Raw genomic sequence first — 16,063 nt, 5'->3', positions numbered from 1 at the left:
ACTTCGTGTAATAAATCATCAATACATCCTGTAATACTCAGTGCTGAAATGGGCCGGATCCCCAACGACATTCTGGTAATAAACCTCCAGGGTTTACTTTAACTTTGTCTGATTATTGAATTTCTAAAGCGATTCTGAATCCAGACCAGATGGATAATTGAAATGTTTCGCTTCAGATTAATAGTGAATTTTCATAAACAGGCCAACAGGCGGAGCTTCATCTCACCTGTCTGTCTGTGAAAGTCATAGTGATATAAAGTGGCACAAAAGTTAAAAAAAAAAGGGCAATATTCATAAATCCTCTTAAAGAAGTAGAGTAGGACTGTGAGCAGTTTTCAATAGAAGAAGAAGAAGAAACAGGCATCCAGTCAGAACTCTTAAAGTTAAAGTTTAGACAGTTGTGTTTTGAACCACCAGGCACCTGTATGGTGTTTTTATGGTTGTTGCTTTTTTCAGTATTGGTTTTATTTGTTGTCTTTTTGTTTTGGTGTTGTTGATGTTGTGCGTTTTTCAGTTTTGGTTATACACCTTGTTTAAGTTTTTTTGTTTTTTTTGTTTTGACATGTCATTGTGGTGTGAAGGCATTTTTTGGTTTTGTTTGAGCATTTTGTTTTGGAAGGTTTTTTAGTTTGTGATTTGAGGTTTCAAGTATTGTCATGTTGTTGTTTACTTGTCACTCACCTTGTCTCACTGTGTCTGAAGCCTTACCTTGCTGCTGTCTGGTGGGATTTGATCCCAGGTTTGACTGGGTCTGACTCCAGAGACCGGAGTCTGACTGCTGCACAGGCCTCCAGGCCGCATGTGACTCCAGACCGGAGGGTCAAATGCATTCAAATGCAAATACTTTGTTTTTTCAAAAACACATTTACAGCATCATAGCCATACAGGCCGATGCAAGATGCCATATGTGCAGTTTCACTTCATATTTAATGTAATCATTCCATCGAGTGTTTCGGTGTTCATCCCCTGTTTAATTAGACTTTCTACAAGTGAGAAACATGTCAGTCTGTCCTGGTGGCTCAGTCTGGTAGACCGTCTTCCTCCTAACATGAAGGTCCTGGTTCAGTTCCAGCCTGACAGTGGAGTCATGTCATTCTCCTCTCTTTAAACTGACAGTTTGGGTGATCCTCCTGCTCTCTGTCTGGCTTGATGCAGCTCCACCCACCCAGATCAGCTCTGTACAATAAACTTCTTAAAACAAACACACCTACCTGCGTATAAGGTAAAAAATCTGAAGTAGAAATGAGACTAAAACCAACTGAGTGTAACATTAGATGAAGATGAAACAACAAACAGTTTCATCTAGCTAGCTAACGTTAGCATGTTAAGCCTCTCAGTAACAGGAGAGCAGAGCAGCAGCTCAGAATGGGACCAGTTCATTTTTCCAGTATCTGTATCAAATTAAAAGTTTCCTCAACAGAAATGCATGTCACTTCTAACAAAAATAAAAAAATATGAAACAGGGAGACCTTTGGCAATGCTGATGCTGCGTTCATGCCATGTCAGATAAAAAGCTTCTGAAGCGTTCTGACCCGGCGGCTCACAGTGCTGCACGGCCGGTCGTCAGGTCAGAGGTTGTGGGTTCAAGCCTCAGTAAGCTAGTATGTTTTGAAAGCCAACATCCTGAGAAAAGATTGAAAATCTCTGAGAAACAGTGCTAGGAACCAGTCTGACCCCGTGGCTCTGCTGGAGGACTTCATGACAGTTTGAAGGTCGTGGGTTCGAGCCCGAGGACGTCAACATGCCGAGTGAAGACTGAAAAGCTCTGAGAGAAAAGACTCTGAGCCTCAAAGAGCTGCAGCGTCTCCAAGTGTTTCGGTTGTGAGTTCAACACTCGCTCGCTGGCCCAGTCTCAACCGGCCCCTCCCACTGCCACTTCACTACCAAGTGTCACTCCAAATCCAGTCACACTCGCAGCTGTGGAGGTTCCCTCGGATGAAGGGGGAGGGTAGAAACAAACTGCGGGACGCCCTCGCCGCTCTACCGGAAGAATTGGAAGCAGTCATCACCGTGGCAACCGATAGAAGCCCCGCTCGCGCGGCCGTTTCAAATTTTACGAGAGGCAACGATAACAGGTCGCTGTCACTGTAAACACAGAACATCCAAAACCATGAGAACGAAATGTGAAGTAAACTGGACTGTTGTTGTTTGCATAAAGGCATTTCTGGGTTTGTCAGCGACCTGAGGGACAAAGTGATATTCAGTAACACTTTACAGTAAGGGTACATTAATTAAGGGTTAGTTAATGCTTAATAAGCATTAACTAACCCTTAATTAACAGTTAACTAATGTGTCTGGTAATCATTTACTAATGGTGTTCATGTTAACTAAGGTATTAATTTATACATTATTTGATAGTCATCTTTATAAACTATTAAATCATGTATAAATTAATACCTTAGTTAACATGAACACCATTAGTAAATTATTACCAGACATATTAGTTAACTGTTAATTAAGGGTTAGCATTAACTAACCCATATTAAGCATTAACTAACTCTTAATTAATGTACCATTATTGTAAAGTGTTACCTGATATTCTCCTTTTTTAGTTTTAAACTTCACCACATTCTGTGATTTAGTTTGAGGCTGTAGAGTCAGTGTGAGGAAAACAAAGCTGTGTGTGGATGATCAAAAATACTCGACAAAGTAGAAAGACAGAACTTAACATTTGTCTGGTGTTTCCTCCGGTCTCCTGCTGCTGCGCTTCCTGCTAGCCGACGTTCGAGTCTGCATCGATGCAGACTCGCTATCGGAGGGTTTAACACCACTTACACTCTGCTGATTGGTTTGGGACGGCCCTTAATACGGAGAAACCTCCATGTGAAGGCACAGACGGAGGGGGAGCGGATAGGGCGAGGGGGGAGGGGCTGGTTTGGGATCGGGCCGCTGCCTCTCATCGTATCGACTGCCATGTTGGCAGAGTCAGAGAGGAGAAAGCAGCTGATCCAGCAGGCTGTATCACAGGAGATGATGACACCTCCCAGTAGAGTTCCCCCAGTAACATCTCACCATTTCAGCACTGGTAATACATGATCAATACATCCTGTAATACATCAATACATGTCGTATTACATTCATAGATCCTGTAATACGTTATCAATACATCCTGTAATAAATTAATACATCCTGCAATAAACAACTCTTCATGTATTCGATTCTGCGCTGAATTCAATTCAATTTTAATTTCAATTCAAGAAACTTTGCTGCAGTGAAATCATTCTTACATCAAATTCAGATACAGAAGAAAGACAGAACACAAAAACAAAGAGACAGAAGATTCAAGGTAGAAGTATGTTTTTATTTTAATGACTAATCCTCTCTCTCTCTCTCTCTCCCACCCCTCTCTCTCCTCCCTCTCTCTCTCTCCCTCTCTCTCCCTCTCTCTCTCTCTCTCCCTCTCTCTCTCTCCTCTCTCCCTCTCTCCCCCCTCTCTCTCTCTCCTCTCTCCCCCCTCTCTCTCTCTCTCTCTCTCTCTCTCTCTCTCTTCCTCGGTGCAGCGGTGAAGTTTGGTCGGATGTCTAAGAAGCAGCGGGACAGTCTGTACGCGGAGGTTCAGAAGCACCGGCTGCAGCAGCAGCAGCAGGGGGGGTGCGGGCCGCCGCCCCCCCTCCCCCCCCACCGCCCCCCCGCCCCGGGCGAGGCCGAGCCGCTCTCCCCCCCCTACGGCCTCTCCTCCTCCGGCCTGACCGAGCTGCAGGACGAGCTGGGAGGATACGCGGACCGGCGCTCCCCCGAGGCTGGCTCCGCCTCCTCCAAGGTGGGCGGGGCTTCTGAAAGTCTCCATGAAATGAACTGCCACTGCTTTCATGGTGACCTCATGCTGCACTAGGAGGCGTAAATATACATTTCTAACCAATAAAACCATCAGATTTTTGAACAATCCTTTCTCTCCCTGACCCTCACAAAAAAGTCACATGTGAAAACCCACATGTGAATTCACACACTTTTTTTCAAGTTGTATTCTGTCATCACAGTTTTTACTTCACATGTGAAAATGTTTTTTCCACCAACGTTTTTTTTTTTTCCACAAAATTTCATATGTAAAGAGATCATTCACATGGGAAATGGGAAAATCCACATGTTCATATATGAAAACCAGCATGTGTCCAAAACCCACATGTGCTTTGAATTCACGTGTGGGTTTTCATGTGACTTTTCTGTACGGGGATTCATATTCCATTGTGTTTAGAGATTTGACTGATCCCTCCCTGCGTTAAATCAGCTGTAATGTGCTTCCTGGCTCCATTCAGTAGTTTGTTGTGTTTTTCTTCTTGGTGGATAACCGGCCAATCGTAGACGAGGTGACGTCACCTCCAGATGTTTCCGGCAGCTACAGTGGAGTTTGATATGAGAAAATGTTTCAGCGATCTAGACCAAGATAGAGACTCCAGTAAAATGACTTACTGACTGAATTTTCGTTGTGTATCGCCCATAAAGCATCACCGTCTCTCCCTCTTCCAGGCGGACTCCAGTGGAGGAGGAGGAGGAGGAGGAGGAGGAGGAGGAGGGGGCGTGAGCGGGTTCTACCTGGACATCCAGCCGTCTCCGGACCAATCGGGACTCGACATCAACGGCATCAAACCAGAACCGCTGTGCGACTACGGATCCACCAACGGCTTCTTCCCCTACTGCTCCTTCAGCAGCGGAGAGACGTCGCCCACCGTGTCCATGGCCGAACTCGGTGAGGGGGGGGGGTGGGGGGGGACGGGAGGGGGCGGGGGGGATGGTTTCATCAAAAGTCGTGAAATGAACACAAAGTCTGAAACGCAGATTTACCTGCTGTGGACATGAATTATGTGAAAATGACGTTCCTCCACTAGAAACTGGATTCTGTGACAAAAACCTGAATTGGACATTTTCAGCTAAAGGTTAAATTTAGGAAACTACAACAACTGTTCATCGTTAAATAAGAAAAACTTTAGCCAAAAGCTTTTATTTGACTCATGATTTCCTTCATACAAGCTGGGAATTGAACTCATCCAGTCAAACTCATCCGGAGGGACAGAGCGAGTTATTTGCATTTTAAGACGCTGTGGTCAGTTCAGGAGAGCAGAGCAAGGCACTAACACCGTCAGGGTTACGGGTTCGATTCCCCTCTGGAGCCGCCCGTACCGAGTGTGTGGAGTGCAGGTGATGCTGCGTGACGCTCCGGATAAAAAAAACATCCACCAAAATGGCAGATGGTGGGAGAGAGCTGGAGGGAAAAACAGAGAGCGAGAAAATGAGGAAATATCTGAAAAAGAACTGGAGCAGACAAAGAGAGGAGGAGAGAGAGGCAGCAAAGAAGAGTTAATGGTTAGAGAGAGAGAGAGAGAGAGAGAGAGAGAGAGAGAGAGAGAGAGACCGTGGGGCAAACAGAGACAGAAAGGTGGTTTAAAATAGCAGGAGGTTGGAAACTCATCTTCGGAGCTCATTAAAATCTCTGTGTGGTAATTAGTCGTCTGTTAATTAGGGCCAATTGGGATGTGGAAGGGCGTTCGTTGGGGGAAATCATTTTTTTAGGCTCCCTGGAGTTTTTCGCAGAATCTTTTCTTCTTTGACAAAAGCATTTATCATAATGACCCCCCCACACACACACACACACACACACACACACACACTCTCCCTCAGCAAACACTAGCTTTATTAGCCGGCTGTATCTCTGTGCCAGGTTTTGTCGGTACCGGCCTCACAGATCAGTTGCTGCCAGCAGAGAAACTGGATTACAGTTCTGTTCCTTTTGTTTTGCTCTTTATATGAGCTGTGAGCTGCGTTCACAAGCTTCTTGTTCAAGTGTTGACAAAGTTTTGAGTATTTGTCTGGATACACAAAACATCAGGAGCAGCTTCCTGATGCTGAGATACATACTGAGTCTCTCTCATGCCTCAAGGCTTACAAACTGAGCAGGATGTTCCCCTTCAAATATCATAAACTCATCCACAAATGATCCTACTCAATCATGACGTATGGTCCATTGGTAGTGTGACTGTGTCTGACAGTGTCTGTGTGTGTGTGTGTGCAGAGAGCCTGCTGCCTTCTGCCTGGACTTTATTATTCCTGAATGTTCGGGACGTTTCCCTCGCTGTGCTTCTGTTTTTTTACTGTTCTGGTGACCGAGGGAGGAGGAGTCAGCTGTGGAAGCTGAGTTAAATCCCTAACCCTAACCCTGCAACCAGCAACATGCTGCTCAGTTTGTCTTTAACCTCTGCTCCCCTTCATCTGCATCTCTGCTTCAACTCTGATGGAGAACTGAAATCAATAAGAGAAAAGAGTTTTCACCTGGTTTCACCTGGTTTACCTGGTTTCACCTGGTTTCACCTGGTTTACCTGGTTTCACCTGGTTTACCTGGTTTCACCTGGTTTACCTGGTTTACCTGGTTTCACCTGGTTTCACCTGGTTTCACCTGGTTTCACCTGGTTTACCTGGTTTCACCTGGTTGGTCTGCAGGGAAACAGCAGAGTGCAGGAAACTAGATTCTAAAGCAGCAACTCACCTCCAGACAACTGTGTGCTTTATTCTACATGAGCTGCGTTCACAAGCTCACTGTTGTGTTGTGTGATGTTGTGTCATATTGTATCATGTTGTGTCATGTTGTATTATATTGTGTGATGTTGTGTTGTATTATATTGTGTTATGATGTATTATATTGTGTGATGTCGTGTTATATTGTGTGATGTGTCATGTTGTATTATATTGTCATGTTGTGTTGTATTATATAGTGTCATGTTGTATTATATTGTCATGTTGTGTTGTATTATATTGTGTGATGTTGTATTATATAGTGTCATGTTGTATTATATTGTCATGTTGTGTTGTATTATATAGTGTCATGTTGTATTATATTGTCATGTTGTGTTGTATTATATTGTGTGATGTATGTTGTGTTGCAGAGCACCTGGCCCAGAACATCTCTAAGTCCCATGTGGAGACGTGTCAGTACCTGAGGGAGGAGCTGCAGCAGATGAGCTGGCAGGCCTTCCTGCAGGAGGAGGTGGAGGGATACCAGAGCAAGGTGTGTGTGTGTGTGTGTGTGTTGGGAGGGTTATAAACATAGACCGTCATACAGTTATATTCATTGTAAAAGTCCCTTTGATGTATTTGTCCTGTGTTAGTACTGAGCTGTAACCAGTGTTGGGTTCGTTACTAGAAAAAATAAATAAATAAATTACACATTACTTTTCTTAAAAGCAATGAGTTACTTTACTAATTACTCCCCTAGAAAAGTAATCAGTTACTCTACTCATACGTTACATTACTTTAGCGTTCCACCCTGAAACGTTTACACATTACAGAAGAATAATCTGTCTGTCTGCCTGTCTCTCTCTCTGTCTGCCTGTCTGTCTGCCTGTCTCTCTCTCTGTCTGCCTGTCTGTCTGCCTGTCTCTCTCTCTGCCTGTCTGTCTGCCTGTCTCTCTCTCTCTCTGCCTGTCTGTCTGCCTGTCTGTCTCTCTGCCTGTCTCCTGCAGCCTCGGGAGGTGATGTGGCAGCTTTGTGCGATAAAGATCACCGAGGCGATCCAGTACGTTGTGGAATTCGCCAAACGCATCGACGGCTTCATGGAGCTCTGCCAGAACGACCAGATCGTGCTGCTGAAGGCCGGTGAGGCTCTCTGAGCGCGTGCATGAGGCTCTCTGAGCGCATGAGGCTCTCTGAGCGCGTGCGTGAGGCTCTCTGAGCGCGTGCGTGAGGCTCTCTGAGCGCGTGCGTGAGGCTCTCTGAGCGCGTGCGTGAGGCTCTCTGAGCGCGTGCGTGAGGCTCTCTGAGCGCGTGCGGTGAGCTCTCTGAGCGCGTGCGTGAGGCTCTCTGAGCGCGTGAGGCTCTCTGAGCGTGAGGCTCTCTGAGCGCGTGAGGCTCTCTGAGCGTGAGGCTCTCTGAGCGCGTGCGTGAGGCTCTCTGAGCGTGTGCAGCTCTCTGAGCGCGTGCAGCGAGCGCTCTGCACATGCTCAGAGCTACAGGTGGAGGGGGAGCGTGCGTACAGAAACCTGCCAGACAGTTAAACAGCAGAAACTTCAACATAGTTCAACATGTTTTTAAAATCACCGTCAGGTCAGAGGATGGTGACAGCAGAAAGATAAAAGAAGAGGAAGAAGAAAATTAAATAAGTTAACAAATCAACACATTCCCAAATAGTTTTCATCTTCCAAGTCATTTGGTTTGGCAAAAAACTATAAGTATTATTATTTATCTCAGCTTTACACTCTTTTTAAATTTTCTGCCTTTTGCATTTTTAGGGCAGAAATGTGATTAATTCATCACTATTGTGTCCTATCAATGAGAGATACAGTGGAGCGAAACATGACGTTTATTGATTGAAAACAGATATGTATTGATGTGATGTGTCAGATTATTGATCAGGTGACTCTGCTCCCTCTCAGGCTCTCTGGAGGTCGTCTTCGTCCGGATGTGCCGGGCGTTCGACACGCAGAACAACACCGTCTACTTCGATGGGAAATACGCAGGACCCGACGTCTTCAAGGCATTAGGTGAGGAGTGTGTGTGTGTGTGTGTGAGAGAGAGAGAGAGAGAGAGAGAGAGAGAGAGAGAGAGAGAGAGAGAGAGAGAGAGAGAGAGAGAGAGAGGCAGTGTGTTGATCTCTGCACAAGTTCAGAATAAATTCAAATTGTGAATTGTTCTCTAGCAGATGATACTAATCCCATTACTCCTGTTGCTCACTCTCCTGTACCACACACACACACACACACACACACACACACACACACACACACACTACCCCAGCCTGCATTCCTTAAAGCATTTGTTTTTTACTTGCTTTTAATTGCTATTTTCCTGTGTGTGTGTGTGTGTGTGTGGGCAGGTTGTGACGACCTCATCACGTCGGTGTTTGACTTTGCTAAGAGCATGTGTTCACTGCATCTGTCTGAAGACGAGCTCGGCCTCTTCTCTGCCTTCGTCCTGCTGTCTGCAGGTAGGAAGCTTCAGTTCCTGATCTCCACTGTTCAGGACCGGACTCTGCTCCAGACCTACTCACAGACCTGACTCTGCTCCAGACCGACTCACAGACCTGACTCTGCTCCAGACCTACTCACAGACCTGACCTGACTCTGCTCCAGACCGACTCACAGACCTGACTCTGCTCCAGACCGACTCAGACCGGACTCTGCTCCAGACCGACTCAGACCGGACTCTGCTCCAGACCGACTCACAGACCTGACTCTCCTCCAGACCGACTCACAGACCTGACTCTGCTCCAGACCGACTCACAGACCTGACCCTGCTCCAGACCGACTCACAGACCCGACTCTGCTCCAGACCGACTCACAGACCTGACCCTGCTCCAGACCGACTCACAGACCTGACCTGACTCTCCTCCAGACCGACTCACAGACCTGACTCTGCTCCAGACCGACTCACAGACCTGACCCTGCTCCAGACCGACTCACAGACCTGACCTGACTCTGCTCCAGACCGACTCACAGACCTGACTCTGCTCCAGACCGACTCACAGACCTGACCTGACTCTGCTCCAGACCGACTCACAGACCTGACTCTGCTCCCTGACTCTCCTCTAGACCGACTCACAGACCTGACCTGACTCTGCTCTAGACCGACTCACAGACCTGACTCTCCTCCAGACCGACTCACAGACCTGACCTGACTCTCCTCTAGACCGACTCACAGACCTGACCTGACTCTCCTCTAGACCGACTCACAGACCTGACTCTCCTCCAGACCGACTCACAGACCTGACTCTGCTCCCTGACTCTCCTCTAGACCGACTCACAGACCTGACTCTCCTCCAGACTGACTCACAGTCCACCAGCAGAACGAGCTCCAGACCCTCCTCTTCCTCCTCCTCCTCCTCTCCGTCTCCATCAGGCAGCCGGCAGTAAAGCTGCGTTCACACTGTAAAACTGTCAGTCACGAGCCGGACAGCGAGTTTTAAAAGCAGAACTCTCAGCAGCTGGCCAGTAATCGTTGAGTCATTGGTGTTGATCAATAACCCTATCGACCCCTGCAGTTATATTATGGTCTGTTTGTGCTATGAGGCAGGAAATACTTATTTCCCTTTAAATACTCCCGCTGTAAATGAAAAGGAAGCCCTGCCAAGCCTGAATTTGTTGCTGCATCTTTTTTTTCCTGCACCCAAAAGTAGTCAGAAGAAGAAATCTCTTGCTTATTGCCTGCTTCATCTTCAGTGGAAGAGGAGAGAAGAAGAAGAAGGTTAAAGGTGCGGTCAGACTCTGCACCAAGGTGTGTGAAAATTAGCTTTGTGTCTCATTCACTTCCATTGAAAACCACACAAAGGGCAAATAAAAAAACATCATTTCCATTTGCGAAGTGATTTCACGTCTTTGCGTTTCCGTTTGCGGTCATTTGCAGTCGGCCAATAGAAATGCAGCTTTGGGACGTCTGAAGAGAATCAAACATCCATCTCACGAGATGCAGAAGTCGAACTTTAATCCTGAACAAATGAACATGGCTGCATCCGATCTGCAAGACTGAAGTTCTGCAAGACTGTCCCACATGAGGCTCGTCTTCAGCGCTGCGGAAGAGAAAAGTCTGGAAAATGTTTTAGTCGCCAAGCTGCGTCTGCAGGAGGAAGGCTGCTGGAGTTTACTGTAGTTCTCCTGTTCAAAACAATCTGGTTTGGGGTCCGCCACAGTGTGAACGCAGCATGAGGAGGTCAGGGGTCAGAGGTCAGAGGTCACAGCAGCCTGAGCACAGACACAACAAACTTCCCGTTTCCTCTAAACAGAAAACTGATAAACAAACTAGAGGAATGTTTCCTGCTCTTTATGTTCCTGATTACATCCATGAGTGTTTATTAAAAGATGTGTGGTGTGTGTGTGTGTGTGTGTGTGTGTGTATGTGTGTGTGTGTGTGTGTGTGTGTGTGTGTGTGTGCAGACCGCTCCTGGCTGCAGGAGAAGCTGCAGGTGGAGAAGCTGCAGCAGAAGACTCAGCTGGCTCTGCAGCACGTTCTGCAGAAGAACCAGAGAGAGGACGGCATCCTGAGCAAGGTACACACACACACACACACACGCGCACACACACACACACACACATGCACACACACACACACACACTCAACATCCAGATGTGTCATTCATTTCAGTCAAACAGCATCTGATTCTCTTTTACTGAATGATGTTTCTGTTGTGAAACTAATAACTCTTCCTCTTCTTCTTCCTCCTCCTCTTCTCCCCCCCTCCTCCTCCCCCCCTCCTCCCCATCCCCTCCTCCTCTCCTTACTCCTCCTCTCCTCCCCTGTCTCTTCACCTCCTCCCACCTCCTCTCCTCCTTTCACCTCCTTCCATCTCCTCTTCTTCCTCCTCCATTCCCAACTCCCTTCTTCCTCCAACCCCCCACCTCCTCCCTCTCCTCTCCTCCCCCTCACATCCTCCTCTTGTCGTCCTCCCTTCCACATTCTCCTCACCTCCTCATCTTCCTCCTCCACCCATCCCCCACATCTCCTCCTCTCCTCCTCTTCCTCCTTCTCCACTGTCCTCCTCCTCTCCTTCCTCCTCCCATCCCCCACATCTCCTCCTCTCCTCCCCTCTCTTCACCTCCTTCCACCTCCCCTACCTCCTTCCTTCCTCCCTACACCTCTTCTGCCCTTGATTCTTAAATCCTTTTTTCCTTCCCCTCCTCTACTCCCTTTACTCTCCACATCCTTCCATCTCCTCCACCTCCTCCCATCTCCTCCTCCTCATCCTTCCATCTCCTCCTCCTCCTCCTTCACCTCCTCCACCTCCTCCGTCCATCTCCTCCTCCTCCTTCCATCTCCTCCTCCTCATCCTTCCATCTCCTCCTCCTCTCCACCTCCTCCTCCTCTTCCTCCTTCTTCTTCCTCCACCTCCTCCTCCTCCATCTCCTTCTTCTTCCTCCTCCTCCTCCTCCTCCTCCTCCTCCTCCTCCTCCTCCACCACCACCACCACCACCTCATCCTTCCATCTCCTCCTCCTCCTTCCATCTCCTCCTCCTCCTCCTTCCATCTCTTCCCCTTCCATCTCCTCCTCCTCCTTCACCTCCTCCTCCACCTCCTCCTCCTCCTCCTCCTCCTTCTCCACTCCCTCCACTGTCCTCCTCTCCTTCCTCCTCCCATCCCCCACATCTCCTCCTCTCCTCCCCTCTCTCTTCACCTCCTTCCTCCTCCTCTCACCTCCTCCTCCTCCTTCACCTCCTCCTCCTCATCCTCCTTCCATCTCCTCCTCCTCCTCCTCCTCCTCCTCCAGTTGAGGTGTAAGGTGTCAGCGTTGCGGTCTCTCTGCAGTCGGCACACAGAGAAGTTGTTGTCGTTCCGGTCGGTTTACCCGGACACCGTGCGCTCCCACTTCCCCCCGCTGTACAAGGAGCTGTTCGGCTCCGACTTCGAACAGCCGCCGCCGGCGGACGGCTAGCCGCTCGCTACGCCGGGCGCCGCCGTCTGTGAGGAGCGTTTCCCGACCGGACGGACCGGACCGGAGCGACTCGAGTTTCCACAGAGGCTGAGAGGTTCAGAGCCGCGCAGCCGGAGGGAAACTGTGGAGCCACAGCTGATGAGCTGCGGAAAAACAGAAGGATTTTACCTCCTTTTTCTCTCTGTACGTTTTTCTTCACCTCCTCCTCCTCCTCTCCTCCTCCTCTCATGGTCTTGAGGCTGGATGGGATCTTGCTGTGCAGCGAGGAGTCGCCTCCTCTCCACCTGCTTCAACACATCTCACATCCAGACTGTTAGATCTGATGTAGCCGGATTAGATTCACACCTGCCAGTCAAATGTGTTCAGTAAACACAGTGAAATCACACACGTCACTTCATCTCCTAATATTCCCGTCCTTTAAACCTGACAGTGAACGCCTCGTCTCCTCAGCAGCCTGACGCTCATGCCCAGGATGTTTCTGCTGCTCCTCCTGTTTGTTTTCTGTTTCCTGCTTGGATTTGTGCAGAAAAGATGCGTTTACAGCAGTTTTCTGTTTCTGTGAGACGGCTCCGGTCCGCTCAGCAGACGCAGGGTGATGCGGGTGAAAGGGGGCGGAGTTAAAGCGTCCACAGCACTTAGCACAATGCTTCTCAACCTTTTTTTGGGGGGTTTTGGCCGAACGGTGAAAGCCGACGCCAAGCGATGATTTTTATTTTCTCTTCTCAGGATGTTTTACTTGATTAAGAATTGGAAGAAGCCCCGAGGCTGCAGACACTCTGATTTCACAAGGAGAAAAAAAAGGTATTTATCAGAAAGATTAAAATCATCACGATAAATTAATATATTAGAAATGTATTTTTCATGTTTCGTACCCTCTGAGGGTCCGGGACCCCGAGGTTGAGAACCGTTGACTTGGCCCCATGCATGTGGCACTGAGCTGACTGAAGGCTTATTTTGCGTTTGTCAGTTTTCATGTGATGTTTTGTTTTGTTCCTCTCACATTTTCTTGTGATGTTCATTTTTTAAAAGATATTAAGCTGAAGATGTCAAAAAGAAAATATTCTGTTCTTTTACTGGAGTTTGATGCAGCGGCTTTCAGAAGCCAGTTTCTCTCTCCGTGGTTTAGCATGAAACACATGAAGCACCCGAGCAAAGATGATCATTTGATCCAAAAATCAAAAACTAAATAAAACAAAAAACAGAACCTAATATACAGCGGAGAGGAGGTGAGACCGGCCGACGACCAGACAGGAAGAGGTTTGTTCCAAAATCAATATCCACTACTGACGGGACGATAAATCCTAATTCAATACATCTCAATACAGAATGTGTCAGTCAGTGTGTTGTGTCAGGAACATGAATGGTGATATCAGCTCCATGTTATTCTGCTGTCAGGAACATGAATGGTGATATCAGCTCCATGTTATTCTGCTGTCAGGAACATGAATGGTGATATCAGCTCCATGTTATTCTGCTGTAGTAATCACTAATGAGACTCTTGACCATCACAGTTTCACAAGCTCTCCATCCAAATTATATTATTGTCACTTTGTAATGACATTTTTAAATTGTTGTTTACATTCTAGCAGCCAATGGCATCGCTAGAAAGATTTGAGTCTCAGAAATAAACAGAATTCTGACCCTCAGATCAGTATCGAGTCGTATCATGAGATCAGAGTATCGTCCCGTCACTAATATCCAAAATGATCCAAGATCCAAGATCTAAGTAACAAGTCGTTTTACAGACTGGATCCTGTGGATTTTAGAGATATTGAAAGGCAAACTTAGGCGATGATTTATTTCCAAAATGGATACACAGCATTTTGGAACAGATCTCTTCAGATTCACTCACCATAGAAACAAACTGGACAATCATCAGATCTCATCAGCTGTCATCAGCTGTCATCAGATCTCATCAGCTGTCATCAGATCTCATCAGCTGTCATCAGATCTCATCAGCTGTCATCAGATCTCATCAGATCAGATCTGAGCGTCTCCTCAGCAGCTGTGAGATCAGAACAACAGGCATCAAAAAGAGTCAGTCGTAATGTTTTTAGAGTCTATTTTTAAGAAACTTTATGAGTATAGCTGTTGCTTTTCTATTGTCGGGTCGATCGGCTCTTTGAACCGGTTTGTAATTTAAGAAAAAATTATTCTGCTTTTCTGTTTTTAAGCAGCTGGGAAATCTGCCGTCTGAATTCAGCAGCAATATTTTAAACCGTCTTTCAGTTCCCACCATGAATTCTTGTTGATTTCATCCTCCCAAACACAAACCATCCTCCATGGCTTCATTCACCCCGACACACACACACACACACACACGCACACACACACACACACACACACACACAAGATCTGTTTTTCTGCTTCTGGACTTTCTAAAGAAGAACCTGGTCCAGTCTGCACCGAACCTAGAAACAGAACATCTAGACAGTGAAGAGAAACACAGATCCCACAGTGAACCTGCAGCTCCACCTGCTGGCTGTGAAGTGAAGTGCAGATTGTGTTTTATTTAAACAGTTCAGGAAGAGGGTTTTCTTAAAAACAAATAATAAAACATGGAAATATTCTGCCATAAATCAGTTAGGTGACTCTCTGAAGTGCATGGTCTGAACACACAGACTGATCCTGTATCCTAATTTATTGGGATTTGAAATTGAAATTCATTTGAATGTGAAAAAGTTGCAGCTTTAAAGAAATGTGATGAATATTTTTAATAATAATGATAACAATAATAATAAACTTGAACGTGATAGTTAATTGAACTTTGTAATGCACTTTTCAAAAAGAGTTTACAAAGTGCTGAACAGAAATAAATAAAATGAAATACAAATAAACAATACAAAGTAAACAAAACAATACAAATAATACATTAAAACAGGTTTAATAGGATGAAAGGCCGTGCTGGTCAGGTGATTTAAAAACTAACAGCCGTTCTGACATTATGTGGTAAACTGTTCTGCTGCTGTCTGTTGATGTCAGTACAGTCAGAATGCTTCATGTCAGTTGCAGCAAAATCACTCTTCTTCTACTGCGAGCCTCACAGCAGAAGAAGAAGAGTTTGTTGGAAGTCTGAGTGTTTCCGCCTGTTCCTTCTCTCACTTAGTTTCTCACCTAAAGCTCGGAGATTGCAGCGATCCGACACAAAATGGAGGACGGAGACGGTAAAGCCTTGTCTGCCTGTCTGGGTGAAAGACGTCTGAATAATCCCACACAGAAAGTGAGACATTAAACTCCTCACAGAGACGCAGAGCAGAAATAAAGCTTCGTCTGGAGCGCTCACTGCAGGTTTCTCTGCTGTGTGCCGGCTTCTTCTGGCAGAATTCATTTCCATGTGCCACTGCAGATGCATTTACATGGAGGGGTGTGTGTGTGTGTGTGTGTGTGTGTGTGTGTGTGTGTGTGTGTGTGTGTGTGTGTGTGTGTTTTGTCTGGTTGTTGTAGCAGCTTTATCTTTCTGGAGTATTCCACCAGCTGTTGGTTTGAAGCGAACACGACAGTAAATTCATTTGCACATTAATTCCTCTGCAGTGAAACGCTGACAGCTTCATAATCCTTCAGCCTCCCTCAGGGAACAACAGAACAAAACTTTCTTTCTGTGGTTTTGCCTCCTTTGGTTTCTTCGGTCGATGATGTCACTGTTGTAATATCAGCAGTCAGCTGACGTGAGCCTGGTCTGGTCGGTCAGTTTGCTCTGCAGCTGATCTGAACATGCAGCA

General features: G+C 46.7%; 1 protein-coding gene across 1 annotated transcript in view; it reads left to right on the top strand.

Moving 5' to 3' along the window:
* Nucleotides 1-12,448, top strand: part of LOC139928586 (nuclear receptor ROR-alpha A-like) — a 187,930-nt gene extending 175,482 nt beyond the window's left edge. The window contains exons 5-12 of the mRNA XM_078285465.1: nucleotides 3,501-3,743; nucleotides 4,499-4,684; nucleotides 6,874-6,995; nucleotides 7,450-7,582; nucleotides 8,359-8,466; nucleotides 8,799-8,909; nucleotides 10,852-10,964; nucleotides 12,180-12,448. Of these exons, the coding sequence (XP_078141591.1) occupies nucleotides 3,501-3,743; nucleotides 4,499-4,684; nucleotides 6,874-6,995; nucleotides 7,450-7,582; nucleotides 8,359-8,466; nucleotides 8,799-8,909; nucleotides 10,852-10,964; nucleotides 12,180-12,344 (1,181 nt within the window). The 3' untranslated portion in view covers nucleotides 12,345-12,448. The remainder of the gene's footprint in view (nucleotides 1-3,500; nucleotides 3,744-4,498; nucleotides 4,685-6,873; nucleotides 6,996-7,449; nucleotides 7,583-8,358; nucleotides 8,467-8,798; nucleotides 8,910-10,851; nucleotides 10,965-12,179) is intronic.
* The last annotated feature ends 3,615 nt before the right edge of the window (nucleotides 12,449-16,063 follow it).

This window comes from Centroberyx gerrardi, chromosome 1 (assembly GCF_048128805.1).
Source record: "Centroberyx gerrardi isolate f3 chromosome 1, fCenGer3.hap1.cur.20231027, whole genome shotgun sequence".
NCBI classification, from domain to species: Eukaryota; Metazoa; Chordata; class Actinopteri; order Beryciformes; family Berycidae; genus Centroberyx; species Centroberyx gerrardi.
The sequence above is the reverse complement of the archived record's forward strand: the minus strand, read 5'-3'. Positions and strand labels throughout refer to the sequence as shown.